At 42.1% G+C, this 18,362-nt stretch overlaps 1 protein-coding gene across 1 annotated transcript in view; it reads left to right on the top strand.

The window, feature by feature from the left end:
- The first annotated feature begins 4,895 nt into the window (after positions 1 to 4,895).
- Positions 4,896 to 18,362, top strand: part of USP24 (ubiquitin specific peptidase 24) — a 64,260-nt gene continuing 50,793 nt past the window's right edge. Inside the window, 4 exon segments of the mRNA XM_086463282.1 lie at positions 4,896 to 5,070; positions 5,073 to 5,125; positions 5,127 to 5,204; positions 17,453 to 17,618. Of these exon segments, the coding sequence (XP_086319408.1) occupies positions 4,896 to 5,070; positions 5,073 to 5,125; positions 5,127 to 5,204; positions 17,453 to 17,618 (472 nt within the window).

Genomic DNA, 18,362 nt, shown 5'->3' with positions numbered 1-18,362 from the left:
TAGGAAGGAAGGAAGGAAGGAAGGAAGGAAGGAAGGAAGGAAGGAAGGAAGGAAGGAAGGAAGGAAGGAAGGAAGGAAGGAAGAGAAGGAAGGAAGGAAGGAAGGAAGGAGGAAGGAAGGAAGGAAGGAAGGAAGGAAGGAAGGAAGGAAGGAAGAGGAAGAAGGAAGAGAAGGAAGAGAAGGAGGAAGGAAGGAAGGAAGAAGAAGGAAGGAAGGAAGGAAGAAGAAGGAAGGAAGGAAGGAAGGAAGGAAGGAAGGAAGGAAGGAAGGAAGGAAGGAAGGAAGGAAGGAAGGAAGGAAGGAAGGAAGGAAGGAAGGAAGGAAGGAAGGAAGGAAGGAAGGAAGGAAGGAAGAGAAGGAAGGAAGGAAGGAAGGAAGGAAGGAAGGAGAGAAGGAAGGAAGGAAGGAAGGAAGGAAGGAAGGAAGGAAGGAAGGAAGGAAGGAAGGAAGGAAGGAAGGAAGGAAGAGAAGGAAGGAAGGAAGGAAGGAAGGAAGGAAGGAAGGAAGGAAGGAAGGAAGGAAGGAAGGAAGGAAGGAAGGAAGGAAGGAAGGAAGGAAGGAGGAAGGAAGGAAGGAAGGAAGGAAGGAGGAAGGAAGGAAGGAAGGAAGAAGGAAGGAAGGAAGGAAGGAAGGAAGGAAGGAAGGAAGGAAGGAAGGAAGAAGGAAGGAAAGGAAGGAAGGAAGGAAGGAAGGAAGGAAGGAAAGAGGAAGGAAGGAAGGAAGGAAGGAAGGAAGGAAGGAAGGAAGGAAGGAAGGAAGGAAGGAAGGAAGGAAGGAAGGAAGGAAGGAAGGAAGGAAGGAAGGAGGAAGGAAGGAAGGAAGGAAGGAAGGAGAAGGAAGGAAGGAAGGAAGGAAGGAAGGAAGGAAGGAAGGAAGGAAGGAAGAAGAAGGAAGAAAGATAAAGTCATTCCAGAAACTAAATTAATTCTTCACAATACTATACAAAAGCTGGTTCTGTGGTATCTCAGATACTCTTTCTTCAGCTAGTACAGAGTTCCTTTGCCCTAATAGACAGCTATACTAAAAAGCAAGAAGTGTCTTGCCTATCCAAACCATGAGATTACGGAAACCTTGTAAACATGTTCCTCTTGTCAGTGCTTGGTATGTTTAGGGTCAGGATACTCTCACCAGCAAGTTACCTTCTTGTCTCCATTGGGCGATGAGATTTCCTGCAAGACAATACCATTTGCTTTGCTGTCTCTTCTGTTAATGTAATTCATGTACACTGCAGCCTATGGAGAGCATTTCCATTCATCTGGCAGATAGGACAGAAGCCTCTTCTTATAATCCTGAAATCCAACTACATTAGCTTCCTAATCCCAAACCATCAACACTACTGAGAAAGAGCATTCTTCCCTTCCAGACGAAGGAGATGGGTTTCATACAGGCTCACACACCCCTCATTCATGCAACAAATGCAAAAGAATTTCTTCTAGCTGCTGTAAACTCCAGTTTTCATACAAACTCCTTCTGTGATTATGTACTATATACAGTAGACCCCTGAAATAAAATTCTGTCCTAATTTCCCATATTTAGTCATTATTTATAAAAGATTTATGAACAGTAAGTTTTAGTTTGTACTAAGCTTCCCTTGGCAATATATTCCTATGGTACTTCTAACAAAATACAAGACACACACATGAAATTATAGATTTGGTAGCACATAATAAACTTTACATTCCCTTCTATCAAAGTCTCTATGTAACAACTGTAGCTGGGAAGGTACAACAAAGAGGGAAACAAAATCAGGGTGGCAAAGGATGTTTTCCAATTACATCTGAAATTTTGGTTGGAATTCCCCAACAGCTGTAAACAACAAGGGAAACCTCCAAGTTCAACAAGCCAGAGAGTCACCTTTTACTTTGGCTGCATGTGTATGTTCCACCAGAACAATATAGCAGCTTCTCTTTGAGAGAAAACGCTGCATTCGCTATTTAAACAGTGAGAGAGCTGTAAACACAGGACTGGCTTTAAAACAGGCTTATGAAGCAAAGTATAAAAGCATTTTCAGTTAAAACAACAAATTAACCAAAGATTCCTACTGTAACATCTCTGCAGAAGTCATTGCAATTCTCATCAAACTCTATTTTTAGGCTACCTGGAAACACCATGGTCAACTCAAAAAGCCATGTTCAATGTCACAGCATGACCACTTACCAAAACAGTTGTTTCTGTTCCAAAGTGTCTCTTTTCTCTTTTCTGTAACATAGGGGCTCCTCATGTCCTGGCATGCTTCAGAAGGCACACGATGCATTCTGTAGAAAGCAGCCACCTTCAATAAAGTAATGCGATCAGATACCCAGTGAACATGTGTCATATCAAACTGGCAACTACACAGGCACAAACTCCAAGTTATCCAAAGGCAGATCTTGAGGATATTTGTTTCCCCTTCAATTCCTTTCCTTTGCTTCTCTCCTTGCACCTGCTGGTGCCCCACAGGGAAAGACTCACTCGCTGCTTTTCTTGCCCTCAGACAAGTCTGTGCCACTTCTCCTTGCAACCTTTCTTGAAGTGACAATGCATGAAAAATGTTTGCAAATGAGGAATTCCAGGCTGAATAACTTCTAGAAAAAGATGTACCCATTTCTTGACTAAGCTGGAATGTACAGTCTTCTCCTTTAAGCAGTCTCAAGAGAGATGCTGTCAGTGAAGTCTGTAAAAACTAATTTTAGGACCAGTACACCTCACTGTCAGCTATGTTGAGCTGCTCTGTCCAAGTGTTACCCTTACATATTGGTAAACTCAAATTCCCTTCAAACTTCCTTCAGGACAGCTGGACGACAGGGCATAGGTAACTTAACGGTCTCTTCTTTCTTAGCCACCTGGGATTAAAATCAGTTCCTCCATTACTTTTGGTATGTTTTCATTTGTTAGCTCAGTGCAAATTTACAGAAGCACTTCCTTGAAATAAACCTGAAAGCAATAATAACATCTAATAAAATATCTTATTTTTTCCTACAAACTTTTCTTCCATTAGTAGGGTAAAATGATGCGAACTGACTTCATCAGGCTGTGAGGATTAAACTATTATTTATAGTATGCTTCAAAAATGAGAAAGTGTAATTTAAATGTTGGTCACATGAGGAACCAGTGAGTCAATATTCAGCTTAATTGAATGCATTTGAAGTGCTGGCATTTTCCTGAAGCCTGCCAAGCTTGAGCCATAACAGTTTCTTTTATAACTGGAGATCAGCGTGAATGAAAGGCTTTCCTTAGATCCAGAAGCTGAAGTTCAGAGTCATACTCACATTACCTCCATTCCACTGAATGTCAGCCTACAGGAAAAAAAAAAAAATCAGAAATGTGAATGAGCAAGATGAAGGAGCTGTGATTACCTTCTGGGTCAGTATATAAGAATATGAGACCACTGGTGGCATACTGCAATCTAAAAATTAAACTAAAACCTTGCCAGTCCAACAGACTTATCCATCAGTTTCTTCCTTTACAGACAAATTCAGGAGCAGAGGCGGACGCTGAGCTCTGAAAATTCAGGTAGGTTAGGCACCTACACTTGAAAGTTCCCTTTATGCTGAATGTGATTTGTATCTGAGACTTCACACACACAGCCGTTTCTACATTCCTAACCCCAGTGCTTTCAGTGATGTCAGCCACTGTTAACACAAAATACTTTACCAGAAAACACGACCCTCCCAAGACAAACGTATATATGCAGGTACCAGAACTAATCTTGACAAATCTTTTGTTCCTCTTTCCTCCACTTGTCTGGACACAGAAAAGACATTGTTAAAACGAGGTGCTAAATATTGCCTGGGGATTGCCAGGAGATCCAGATCTATTGGCTTCTGTGCAGTGCCAGAGTTCACCAAGTGTGTTTAAGAAATACATACAACTTATTTTCTGCTTTGGGCACTAGCAAGTTAAAAAAAAAATATTTTGCTGATTTCTCTCTGCTTCATTTGTATGGATTTGCTATACTATACGCTTAAAGAACACATTTCTACAGAGAAATAAGCTGGAAGCTGGCAGCAACGGCAGCGCGCTCAGTCCGCAGTCAGACCCTTCTCGGGGTGCTCCTCTGAACCGCACCCTCCGCTAGGGCAGGCCCCAAACGCGGGCCGCCCCCTCCTCCGCCCCAGGACTCGCTGTCCGGCAACCACCCACAAGTACAAGCTGGGCAGGAGCTTCGTTTCGCATTAAAACCCACCCTCATCCCCTCAGAGAAGGCCATCTGACCACCGCGTCCCTCCCTGCCCACGGACACCGTGCCCGTTTTCCGCCTCGCCCAGCCTCTCCTCACACACCCGCCCGGGGCCTGTGGTGTTTCGCTGTGAAAGCCCGGTCACCGCCCCGCCGGCCGGGCCCCTGCGGGACTTATGCATTAGTAAGAACCGTAATTAAAGGAGGAACTACCGGCAGCGGGCAGGAGGCCGGCACTGCAGGCTATGCCCAGCAGGTCGGCTCCCGCTAGGCGGGCTCCCGCCGCACAAGGCCGGCCCCGCCGCTCAGGCCCCGCCAGGCCGCGGCCAGGCCCGACCCTCCGGCCGGGGTCCCGTTCCCATAGCAACGCCGCTCCCCCTTTCACGTGACCGCCACGCCCTCCTCTCCGTTGCTACGGAGACGGCCGCTCCCTCACATTCCCCCCCCCCCGCGCCAAGTCCATTCATGCCCCAGGCTGCGCCTCCCCCGTCACGTGACGCGGGCTCATCGTGCTCTCCCAGCCGGCTTCGGTAGCCGCTTCCGGGCTGAAGGCGGGGCGGAGGGGGCGCGTGTGTGAGGGCGCGCGCGGGGGGGGGGGCGGTGCCGCCGGCGGCGGCTGAGGGAGAGGCGCTCCCGTCAACATGGCGGCGCGCGGGGCGGGCAGCGCCTGAGCCCGGCGCCCCTCGGTTCGCGGCCCCCTCCTCCCCCCTCTCCCCCGGCCCGGCCCCGGCGCGGCCATGGAGAGCGAGGAGGAGCAGCACATGACCACGCTGCTCTGCATGGGCTTCTCGGACGCGGCCGCCATCCGCAAGGCCCTGCGCCTGGCCAAGAACGACATCAACGAGGCCGTGGCGCTGCTCACCAACGAGCGCCCGGCCTCCACCTACGGCGGCTACGAGCCCATGGAGAGCGGCAGGGCCCGCCGGGCGGGCACGGCTCCCCCGCCGGCGGGCAGGGCCCCCGCGGCAGCCGACGGGGACGGCGGAGGCGGCGGCGGAGGCGGCTTCGACCCGCCGCCCGCCTACCACGAAGTGGTGGAGACCGAGGTGAGCTGCGGCCCTGCCCCGGGCGGGCTGCCCCTGGGCCGGCCTGCTGTCAGCGTCGTTCTGCCCGCGGGGCGCGTGAAGCTCCCCGGGAGCCTCCCTGTTGCGGGGGGTGCAGGCGTCGCCCCGGGGCGTGGGTCCGCCGGAGGGTGCCCCAAGGGAGCCCCCGCTCCCTGCGGGTCGGCCCCGGCACCCGGCGGGCCGGGGTGGGGGGGCCGGGGGCTTCTCTTCACACCGCCCTCCCGCCCCGCCGGCTTTCCTTCCGGGGCCAGGGAGTGCGCGCCGCGTCTGTGCGTTGCGATCGCTGCAAGGTGAAGAACAGCCAGGCTTTTCCTTGGCATTCTAGGAATGTGTGGCTACCGTAGGATTTTTATTTTTTTACTCCCTGCTTCCCGTGCCTTCTTGCATAATCCGAGTGACTAATGACTGTCTAATTTTTTTTTAAGTGTTGGCACAATGTGAAGGAAAGTGCAGCCGGGGTGTTACTTTGCGTACAATTCTGAAATAGGAATGGAGTTCAAGTATTTTCAAAACAAAACTCATAACTTAAATTATAGCTGTGTTTAAAACGGACCTGAAGGAGATAGAAGTGTTGGAGAACACACAGCCTTTCCTAGTTTCTCTCCCTCCTCCTTCTTTTCTTTTTCTCTTCTCTCTTCCATCCTCTTCAGAGCTCTGAACTCCTCAGCCAGCAGATATGAGCATGGTGCTTTCCCACTGCTTGAAACAGTCTTGTAGCACTTACCTGTAAAGCCTTCTCCTCCTCCAGGTCTTTTTCCCAAAACTTCCCAAAGTGCTCATAGGAAAAGAGCTAATTAATAGTGTACAGACTATGGAACCCATGGGGATGAGACAGAAGAGCCCTGCTGTGCGGTACCAAAGGGCCGCCTTGCGTAGTCTCTCTCTCAAGAAGTGGTCAATAGCCGATGCATAAGCATGTGGATAAAACCAGGGAAACTCATGTACCCTCCCCAGCTTCAGTGAACAGCATCCTGAGGATTTCCTGTGCCAGAAGTGGTCTCTTTCTGCGTACATGTGTGTATGTATCTGTAAATGTATCTATAGATGAAGAATACATGCACATCTCTTCCTGTAAATGGCTGCGCTGGCACAGATCATCGGTATCTATAGCCTCAGTATACCGAAGGCCAGTCTTGCAGAATAAAGATACGTGATCCCGTTCACTGAATTAACTGGGTTAAATCCTTAGCTTATAAGCTGATGATGTATGCTTGTGGGGTAAGGTGATCTGTGGGATGGCATGTGTGCTGTGCAGAAGAGGAGTCGCTGGGTTTTTTTATTGCGCTGAAGCAATAGGGAACTTGTTTCTAATCTTTGCTTTGAAGGGCTGGGAGTGCATTCTGCTTGTTTGCGTTCAGATCTCTGTAGCCACCAAGAGGATGGATTTTCTATCAGCTATAGTTATGGTTGGGACAAGCTGCGTTGTCAGTGTGACATTTCAAGAGAAGCTGTCAGTGTAAACTTCAGAGAAGCGCTTTTTTCCCCCGTCTTGTTCCTATTACAAATGACACTTTGACAACTCTGACTAAGAGGATTTTTTCCCACTATTATTTCAGCTGGTACGTCTGATCAAACTTACTTGCACTTTGTAGTTTCCTTTGCCACTCACGTTCTTGTTTGCTTTGACTTGTGTTCTTGCTAACCCACAGGAGGGAAACCAAAACATTTCAGTAGGGGCAAATGACTGCAAATCCACAAAGCAGGCGTTTCAGAAGGATTGACGTATCTTGCTACATGAAACTTTATATAAATTCAGGCCTCAATGTAGTAGTTGGATTCATTTCCATGTGAGCATCTGTCAACTCCTGCACGTGTATGCGGAACAGTGTTTTTGTAATAGAAGAGTTATACCTGTAAAAATGTCAAGACTTGGGATTGTTGGCTGTGCTTGTTTGTCTAATACTGTGGTACAACCTGGCAGCTTCTGATGTATATTTTTATAAAAGATGGAAAAAATATATATAAGCAGTTCTTGTTTTTTATTCTTCAAATGTAATCTAGAACTACATTTAATAAACTCCAGCTGTTATTTAGGTGTTTAATCAGTAAGTAGTTTTCCATTCAGCACAAGCTTATGGCATATGAAGCTGTACAGAAAGCCGTTGCACAAGTAGCTGTATTATTCATTGTAATCATATACATTATGTTGAAATGTATTATACTCCATACTAGCTTGTGGTAACTCGGATGTTATTGCTGGTTTTCTTCCTCTCAGTATCATCTCTTTCTAGCAGCTCTTAGAGTGTGTATTCCTCCTTCTCATCATAATACCAGTTTTATTTAGTGGGGAGGGAGGGGTGTGTTAGGTTTTTTGTTTGTTGGTTTGATTTTTGGATTTTATATATCAGCAATGTACATGAATGTATAAATCAAAAGAGAGCAATTATTAGAAATGTTCCCCTAAAAGTTTTCAGTCTAGTAATCTTCTTCATGAATAAAAGTTAGGATTAGATTTTTTAATTTGGAAATAAGAAAGCTTTAGTTGTTCTCAAAGACCTGTGTGTAACAGGTCTGTACTTTGTATTTACATTCTTTTTTTGGCTGAGTACGGTTTACCATGCATATGAGAATAGGTTTATGAATGATTAAACACTTTACATTTTCCCTTATCAGTAATGAATCCATTACATTTGCATATGCTTATTTGGTTTCTATAACATAATGTTAAAATCTGTTCTGTTCAGTAAGCATGTTGATCAAAGAAAGGCTTGTCTGTTGGTTTTCTTTGACAATAGCACAGCAACCAGGTACGTATCGTACTAGTAAAAACATGTCTTCTTTAGGTAAGATAGTAAAACCAGTGTGACTCCTCTTTCAGTGGTTCAGACTGCTGGTCTTCAGGGGTGCCTGGAAGTGTTACAGAAGCCTGAATTTGAAATAACTGGCCCAGAAGCAAGACAGATGCTATGAGCTGGCTCGACACGTGCTCTACGCTTTATGTGTGAGACTCGAGATGAAGACATACATAAATTCATTTTCACAAGGGCTAAAACTTCAGTTTCAGCAAGTTAATGGCTTCCAAAGAACGTACAGTTGATTCAGTTTTGAGTTGATAGCTATGGTGTGCCTCTGGAGTTGGTGCCGTTAGCATGGCCGCACGGAACTCTCTAAAAAAGAAAAAGGGCAGACAAATTTGGAAGTGTGAAGGTGGCTTCACATTTGTTTGTGCAGCCTTCCTGAAATCTCAGGAAGTTCAACTTCACAGGTTTACAGTTGGAAGTTTTGCCCTGTATAGATTGAGATTATCAGCTTTTACAAGAAGTGACTTTGCCTGTTTGACATAACCTCTGTGTTTATGTCTGTCAGCTGAAGTAAATCTAAGTTCATTTTGGTAAGAATCTGGGATTTCTGTGTTTATTGCTTATGCAGATTTTTTACATGCGGGGGGTGGAGCAGTGGTATGCTCATCTTTTCATATGACTGACAGATAAGCTGTTTTATGAACTGCTGCTAAATCCTTATAATTTAAGATAAGACTGTAAATGAATGTGATGACAGTGTCTGTCAGTGTGGCTGTGAATTGCTGCGAGTGCCACAAGTGCAGACTTCCATGAGCTGAGGGGGAATGGGATGGAGAAGAGCAGGCCAAATGAATGTGGGGATTGTGACAAGATAACCTGAAATTGCAGTAAGGGGTAGGAACCCCCTTACACTAAAAAAAATGAACATATTACAACAGTTTCTGTAATCTTTACTAAAACGATCTTTATTTGTTTTTAAATAGCTTCTGAGAGTCATTACTATGACCTTTTGGGTAAATTGTGATGAACAGATTATACTACCTTGTAGCTATTCCTGTCTTCTTTAGAATGTGCTCTTTTATTTTTTTTTTTCAGTTGAACTGGATCAAAAGCTCATACACACCAGATTTTGCTAGATAAGATTTGTAATGAAACTTGTCTGAGCTTGCTTCTGAGGTGCTGTTTGATTTCAAGAGCAGGGGTTTTATGAAAGAAACAGGCCAGTGAGTGTAGTGTGTAACGGTGCCAGGAACATTCTCACTAGTCATGCTGCAGAACTATTGTGTTCAAAACCCTGTTTCTCCTCATTATTAGAGCTCAGTACTGAACGCAGTTCTGACACAGATGTGCTGCATCATGTTGGGTGTGTAACTTACCCTCTGTTTTGGCTTTTAGTGTGTAAAATGAGGATAATGGTGTGTGCTTTATTAGGAATACCATGGACATTAGTCTTGTGAAGTTCTTTGATCCTTGAATGGAAGGAGCTGTATTTATTTGAAGACCAAAAAAGTATTTAGCCTTTAAGCGAATGAGATTAATTTCATGCTACAATTTTATAAATTTAAAGTCAATCTCCTGTTTTGTAAGTAGTGTTGAGCTTTGCAAAAGTGAGTATTTCTGACATTCTCATGTGTAAGTTTTACAGTGTGGCTTGTCAAGGAGTTGGCCTTGTAAAACAATTAAGCAATCAAATAAAGCTCTCTGGTGGCTTCTGGCTGGATGCCATCAGAATGTCAAGTGGAATTAGTATTTTAGCACTCCTGGTTTTCAGCATCCCTGTTTTCAAAAATTAGTGGCCCTGGTATAGAATCTTTGTTTAGATTCTGGTTATGTTAATGTTTTCTTGGATTTTGAAAGAAAATACTCTGGTTTTCATTCTTGATATAACACAGGTTAGTAGAGATGCTACATGAAGTTAGGGAAAATAAGGGTAATACCAAGAGATGCAATTGGTTAACTTTAAATGTAGGCTTTGTTGTGAATAACTTGTAAACTCATTATCGTGTAATGTGATTGTTAGAGTAATCTTCGGATTGAGACTAGGACTTTGTAATTACTGGTTCATCAGGGAAGGTGATGCTTGTGGGGTCAGTGGAGGTAGGAGACAACTCTGTATAGCCAACTTCTCAGCTGGGCAGGAAGTGTCTTTGATATAATGTTCTCTGGAGGCATTTTCTGGTCATCTTCCCAGTTTACAGTGCTATTCTGTGGCAGCTGTTTAATAAGGAAGTGAAATACTGAGGAAGAATGAGAATAAAAACAAATTAGCCAGTGTTAGAAGTTAATTCCAGCAAATCATTTGGATTGCTTTTGGATTAAGGAACAGTAGCTCTTTGTATGAGGGCAGCAAAGATGGAAAGGAAGTGCCTATTTCTTTTGTAAGCTCTTACTTTGAAAAAACCCACATATTTGTGCTGCCATAGGAAGAGTCTTTGGTATGTATGTTTCAGTTATGCTTCATGGGCCAAATTAAAATTAATTAAAAAACCCCAATGTGCTCAATGCTTCTTGCCACTTGATCTCCCTGGTCACTACTGTACAGCAGTTCTGGCTTCTCCTTTTCTGATGCTTCTCGAGGCATTTAAAGATTTTTCATATTAATCACAATATCATAATGATACATTGCAGAACTTGAATTCAAACTGTCAGCTGCTTTGTCAGTTCCAGTTTCTGTCTCACTATACATTAGAATGCATCGATCGAACAGAAGTACAGATGAGTGTTTAGCGGTGGTATTGAATTGATTCTCCCTTCCAGAGCCTGACGTTTGATCACTAAAATGTTATAATAAATACTTTACCTAGTGTTTCTGCAGCACTTACTATTAATGCCTGGTGTTTTGGCAAAGGAAGACAGAAGTAGTGACTTAAAAAGCATTTGTGATTCATTGTTTTATTGTATTAAAGCACAATGTTTATCTGACACCAGACAAAGTTATTTTGAGTTATCTGGAAATAAGTATGGGGTTTATGCTTATGAAAACTCGAAGGCTGGGAGGAAAAATGGTATCAACTCAGAGTCTGGCTGTTTGTAGTTAGACTAATGGAATAAGTTTTTTAAATATATCCGCAGGCAATACTGAAATTGTGCACGATAAGTTGTGTTTTCCATGATTCCTTATGAACGGCATTCTTAACAGCGCTTTCTGTGACCTCTCCCTCACCTACACCTAGTTATCAAGCTTTAAAATGCATCGTCAAAAGCGGTTATAACAAATCGGTCTCAAAGTCCACTAAATACTATAGTAATAGTAGTATAATAGGGCAAAGGTATTCCTCCTTTTTTAAGTTAAATTAATCTTTTAATTCAAATGTGATTTTTATAGACGTTCAATTATTTTGTTTTGCTGTAATGCTTAGTTGTGTGTTTATCTCTGCGCAGCTAGGCAAGTGCATTGGGGAATATTGCTTAGTAACATCACGCCATCACCCTGGAAATCAGGGAGACCAGAACAAGCAATGTTTTTAGAAAACTCTACTAAATTTCTGGCTTTGCTGAATTCATTTTTATTTTTCAAATTGATATTTTGTTCTTATTCCCAGTCTTATACAGTCCTTGGTTGTGAGAGATGGGGGGAAGCAGGGGAGCCATGGGGGTTTTGTGGGTGATTTTGTTATAATCCCTTATAACTACGAAGAAGGGGTTAGTCTAACTGTGCATTCTTGGTAATGCACTTGTACTACTCTCAGTTAAGGTCAGTGTCCAAAATTTTCTGTGAGAACATTCACTTAAATAAATCAGAATTTTCCTAGGACATCATTATGGTGAGGTGAGAGTCCAAATCGGCCTCAATTAGGTTGAGCCTGTAACATAGGATTTATTTTCCTTTAGTGATAGACTGGTATCATTCCTTTATATTAACACGATGAAATACTAATATTTTCTCTTATGACAAGACTGCATTGGCTTGTGTAATGTAGTGTATAGTACAAACATGAACCAAAGAGCTGAATTTCTATGTGAAAAGAATGAAACATCCATATATTTCCCCAACAAGCTTACTTTCTCTTAACAGAACATAAATAACAGAAAGCATTCTCCTCAGAAATTTTGCATACAGATATTTTCCTGTGGGTGAAAGGGCAAGATGCTGTATCTGTTTAGGACTTAAAACAGTTAAAAACTGTTAGTATACTTTGCAAATAAAGGTTTGTTTGTCAGTAAAATGTTTAGGAAATCACGGTGGGTTTTCCTATTGCCAAATAAGAAACATAATGTGGAAATTCCGCATATGACACCATTTTCTGAGGCTTACTAATGTTGTCATACACATAAAAGGATACCAAGCCTGGTCTTAGCCATGTGCGTTGAATGAGTTTGATCTGATGACAAGAACAGGCAACTGGGAAATCCTCTTCAATTTTGTTTCCACATCTGACGCTTAACATGAGTTTAAAGCTGTTCTTTAAGCTCTTGGAGTACCAGTTTATAAAAAGCAAGTAGATTACAGGTATGAAAATGTCACAATTTTTTTGAACATTCAATACCTTATGCTGAATGTGTTCAAGTGCAAGGTGATAGCTTTGATTTATTTGAAAACCTCTTAATTCTTACCCCTGCGCTTCAGTCCTAGGTAACAGAATTTCCTCCTTTTAGGAGTTAATTAAAAGAAAAAAGGATTGGCATCCAGGCATGAAAGTAAAAGCTGCTGTAATCGGTAATTTGTCAGACAGAGGGACTGTCAAGTCATGATTTCAGGATTCATAGTTTCTTCCAGAAATTGGTGGACGTAAGAGATCAGAGAGCAGAGAAATGCTCCATCTATTTTTATGGGTATTAAATGTATTTCTCTTACCTTGCCTCCACCCGAGCACCTTGTAGTACTTTGCAAACAGTAGTGAATAGTGCATCAGTGTGCTGTGGCAGAGGGAGGTATCACTCTTGACACTACAGGTGGGGAAGCTGAAGCATTGAAAAATTTATTTCCTCATTATTACTTAGTATGTCTGCAATTAAAAACTGAAAGGTGGACCTAGTTTTTGGCTTCTAATTCTGGCTTTAAACATTTTTTTCATTAGTGCTTTTCAATTTGTTCCTGTTCATAGATCCATAGTAACAAAGTACAGCTTCTTATGTTTGTTTTGTTTATTTAACAGTACAGTGAAGCATCAAAAATCTGTTTTCTTGACTATAAAATGGTGGTCATTTTGTGAAAATGACTTATTAGAGAGTCATGAGAGTGAAAGGAACTGCTTCATCTGCTGGTATCTTAAAAAGTCTGATCCTGTTGCTTGTTGAAAGAAACATGACTTTGGGGTTCAGTTTCATACACTACATGAGATTCAAGAGCGCATAATGTGACTTAGCTCTGGTGATAATAAATTGTGTTGGTAGCCTTCTATCAAAATCAAATTAACAAATTTAAATTATAATTTGACTGCAATTTCATTACTAAGACTGCCAAGTACCATCAAAACACTTTCTAAAATGCCTTGTTATTTTATGTGAAGTGACCGGTGTGGTAAATGTCAGTGGCTTTAGTTAAACAGTGTTTGATGAGTTAAGTATCTGAATGCTGCAGGAACACATTTTGAAGCTTTGAACTGTGACCTTTTGGCAATTAAAGATAATTTAATCAATACAAAACCTTTCGTGGAAGACTTAACATAGGTTTTGTACTACAGACTTAACGCGATGCTTTGTTGATCAGATATTTAACCATTTTTGTTTATTCAGCCTTAGGAACAGCTCCAGGAGGTGCCAGGTCCCCAGAGTGAGGATCTTGAGTCAGTGAGACCATTCATGTGAGGATATTTGTTTTGGGAGCTTGTGTGTGTATTTGGACATAACTGCATTTTCACACATTGAAAATAAGCCAAAAGAGTCAAGTAATGCTATTAGAAAATGGGGGGATCTTCAGGGCTTTTGTGTAATAAGAGCTGTATCATAACGCATGGAAAATGACATTAAAGGTTTGCCGGCAAATGTTTTTTGGTCTCAAGATTTCAGCTGCAGGATGGAGAATAGTCACAGTTTGCGTGATGTGCACCGTGATTTCCTGTCTCGGGAAACAGTTGATTCTTACAGACTTTTAAACAGTTTATCTTTGGATGACCCATTGGCTGCCAGGAATAGTTTCTTTGCTTTTTACTCTTCTGTTGTTGGAGAATATCCCTACAAATCCTTAACGTGTCAGGTGCCAGTCCAGTATTAAGTCTATTCAGCCAGAATTGCATAGGCCTGATTTAGGTCATTATCAACTGGCAGGCACCATTCGTAAGTCATCTATTTGAGGGGACGGAGGGAGTTTCTGTGTATATTAGGGGAGCAGTAGGGAAAATTTTAAGACTGTAATTCCCCAAAAGAGAGACCCAGAAAAGCACTTTTGGGGAGGCTGACATGGCCTTCTGTACTATTTATTTTTGTGTATAGCATACTCCTTCTTTAAGAGCTTTTATTTCCCCTCTGGACCAGTGTCAGTAGAGTCTGTAGTGACAATTCCTAGCTCCTCTGTTACAAAGTGTTAATTGAAGCTACCATTCAGAGCTGTGATGTGTTGCATTGGTGAATGTTAACAGAGCAAGTAAGATCTTCAGCCTGTGTTGGTTAGTGAGCCAACTTAATATTATGCAAGAGCTGAGCTGTGTACATTGCACCTTGCTACAGCAGCTGCTGTTAATAAATCCTTCACTTTAAAGAGCCATACACAAATTCATTTAAAAGTTGGATGGTCAACAATTCGTGTTTGCATTGGTTTTGTACAGAAAGACGCTAATTATGAGTGTCTTTAAAGAGACTGTTACTCAAGCTAGATATGTTGTAAGAAACAAGACTGTCTGCAGTAATATAAACTGAACGTAGCAGTAATCTCCAAGAAATGCAGGGTATTAAATGCATTAATGGTTTGAAGGGACATTTGAGTTCTAAACTACCTGGGTTTTTATTTGAGGCTGTTGCAGGTTTCACAGTAGCTGTGAAGCTACTCGTGTGTGATATATTCTAAAATTAATAAATAATTAAACTTGATACGGTCTGGACAGGGTTTTAGTAGCAGAAAAGAAGCAAGAAGACTTGTTTTCTCTAGTCAGTGGAATGTTCCAAAGATATGCTCCTTCAATGCAAATAGTTCCCATTGTTATTAGGGCAGTATTCCCAGTACTGCACCCATTATTTCTTGTGTAAAATAACATCCTTCCACTACATTGTTGCTGGATTGAGTCTACCAGTAGGCCAGACGTGTCCTTAGCAGAATTTACCATAATGCCCTTATTGGTGGGAGCTGACTGTGAAGAGCCTGTGTTATTTCACTCTTTCCTTATGAATTTCCATATTACGGACACTGGCAATCACTTGTGTGGGAAGAGGTACAAAAAGAGCAGCATTGCTTAGATGCCGGTGGGGAAGCAGAATGACAGGTGAAGTTTTTCAGCAGCAGTTGAAGGTCTGCACTGCTGTTAGACTGCACCTCTTAAACTGTCCATTGCCAACTCTAGTTTTATTTCACGTGGACGCTTTCCTCCAGGGAATGGTGCAACTGTAGCTCAGTTGCTGTAATCATTTGTTGAAAACGTTGCTTTACTTTGCTACAAGCCTAGGCTGAGCTGGAATTGCTGAACACCTAGCAGTTAGGTGTTTATATTGTATCTGTCTACCTTTGTTTAACTAATCATTGTATCCTGTACTGTTACTGTAAGGATTTTCTTTATAACTGCACATTTATTTTCTACAGGAAATGGTTTTGTGTTTTGGGTGGGTGTCATTTACAAAAGCTGTAAACTTAACTGTTATTTGTTTAATCAATACAACAGGATATTTCCTAGAAAACTTTTGCTTTTAAAAAAATGCTTTCAATCTCTTTTAATTTAGACATTCAAATGCTTTCAGAGTATTTTCATTTAGACCTTCAAACATCTCTTCTCCAAAACTTTAAGTATTCAAACAGGGTGTGGTTTGCTAGATGTGAGTTGCTTTAGACTTCCACGCACGGTACTGGGTCAGATGACCACGGTTTCAGGAGTTGATATTCAGGTCTGTTAACGTACAGCTTCCCAATATAGACGGACTTAGGACAAAATGTTTAGTGGAGGGTTGGGGAAGGGTCACACCTTACTTGACAAACACTGACATGCCCGTTTTTTTCTGAGCACTATTTTGTGTTACATTCCTATAAATTTTACTGTTGCTCTCCCGAGCCTGTTCGTAAGTCCAGCCACTGTGTGCCATCATCACCTGCACCAGTGAGCTTTAAAGGGTAAGCCCTATACAATTGTTCTTTACTTGGTTTAATGTTTTTGAGACTTTATCAAAGTGAATATGACATGCTTGCTTGTTATTTGCAGGTTTAGACCTGTTAATTAAAAAGTGCAGTAGGAGAGCTGGAAGAACACTTGCCTGCATATATTGGTTTCATTCTCTGTGTACCATGTCCTCCCAAGTTCAGTTCTTTGGTTTGGTTTATTCCTTTCTATTTGTTCCATTCTCTTTCCTGACGCTGTCTTTTTTTTTTTTTTTCCCCCCACTCTTGAACGTGTTTCCTGCTTGTGCTTCTCCCCTACATGTCCCTGGCTTCTCTCTCGGGGATCTTGTTACCATCACTGCACTTGTGTTTTCCTCTGCCTCTGACAGTTGCTCCTGGTTGCTGCCAGGCCTGATCCAGACAGTCTATCCTTTCTGCTGCTTGAGTTGTCTGCTCTTGTGAAGGCAGGAACGTTGGTCTGTGAGAACCCTTTGACACAACGCATAGCTACTGTCTATGTGAGGTTAAAAAATAAAAGAAATAGATAACTTGTCTCCTCTTTCAGATGGTGCTACTGAGGCAGTTACCTCATACGGCACTTAGCAAAGGCCACGGGGCTCATTCTGTGTTCTGCCTGTACACAGAGAGAGCTGCTGTTTTGTGGCACTAGCAAGGAAACCTGTAAAGCTTAGCTGCAGACATCTGCTTGCTTTTTCCCTGTTTGCCTTCCAGAACATTTTCCAGTAACTCATTTTAACTTCAGGAGAAGGACAATTGTAAGTTCCTTGTTGGACAAATATATTTGAGATGTAAATTTTTCTTGAGATAATTAGCTGGTAAAAAAAAATAACTCCTGATGTACTGGATTAGTGTGTTGTGTTTCTTAACATGATAGAGTGAGACATGATGAAATTGGCCCCCCTTCCATATTCTACAGCAGTTGTTGAGCAGAGGATTAATATGCAGCTCTATGAAGATAAAGGTTTGTACTCTGCAGTCTTACAGGGACTGGAAGTTACTTATCACTTGGCTTTAGGATCTGATGTGCTAGGGAACAAGATTTTCCACTTAAATAGGCAATTAGTTAGCAATTAGTTATGTAAACATAGTAGTTGTCCCCATAAAGGTATGTAATCCCTTCAATTCAAATTGAAATACTGAGTTCTACTTTGAAAAACACAAGCAGCCTCAGGGCTGTTAAGAATTTGACATGCTTGTTACAAGCACAGCCGCTTTTTCTGAAGCTACGAAATCCTTTAGTGTCTAGGAGAGAGGTAAAAATTGTTTCACTTGAACTTCCTTTTTATTCACAGAAAAATGATGAAAATGGGAATTGCTCTGGTGAAGGTATTGAGTTTCCAACAACTAACCTGTATGAACTGGAGAGCAGAGTTTTAACAGATCACTGGTCCATACCCTATAAGCGGGAAGAGTCTCTAGGCAAGTGCCTAATTGCATCCACCTACCTAGCAAGACTAGGTAAGTTCTCTTTCTACACATACAAAGATTATCTGTTTGAAGGATTTCATAGACAGTATGGTGGGCAGTTATGTCTTTCGTAATAACCTTGCAGTTGTTTACTTAGTACCGTGCAGAATGATCACATTTCTGTGGAAGTGGTTAACAGTGAACTGTTCTACCCAATGCTGTAGAAAGAATGTCCGTGTCTCTTTTTTTTTTTTCCTTTCTCTAAAGTAATTTGTTTACTTAAGCTGTTTTAAAAAGTGCAGCACATGTTTCTTTATGTTCTACTGATTGTAGGAATTACTGTTTTTCAGAGCTGAATTACTGACTCTTTTTTTCATTGTGCTGGTTATTTTCCATTCGTAAAAACAAGCTGTCATCTAAATCCATGCTGTACCACGCTTGTATAACTGGTTGTTTTTCCCCAGTGAAATGCTTACACTGCGTTAGACCTGAATTTGACTTTTCTGTATTCAGTACTTTGGGGTTAAGAGTGTTGTGGAGGCATCAAGCCCAACAACTGGTATATAACTGAAGTGCAAGATAGTTTTGCCATTATGCCTGATGGCAGACTAAAGGGAAGTTATAACCTGTTGGAAGAATGGAAGTTGTTACGTGGTAAACTTTGAAGGGAGAATGCTTGAAGAAGTTGCTAGTAGTTGCTAGTAATGCTTGAAGAAGTTGTAAAAGGTGGAACATTGGAAAACTTCTTATTTCTAAAAGGCAGGTTCTCTTGACTCACACTTTTTTGTGGCTGAA

The sequence above is a fragment of the Leptosomus discolor genome, chromosome 3 (assembly GCF_034619465.1).
Source record: "Leptosomus discolor isolate bLepDis1 chromosome 3, bLepDis1.hap2, whole genome shotgun sequence".
Classification (NCBI taxonomy): Eukaryota; Metazoa; Chordata; class Aves; order Leptosomiformes; family Leptosomidae; genus Leptosomus; species Leptosomus discolor.
Note: the sequence above shows the minus strand (reverse complement) of the source record. Positions and strands in the feature narration are given on the sequence as shown.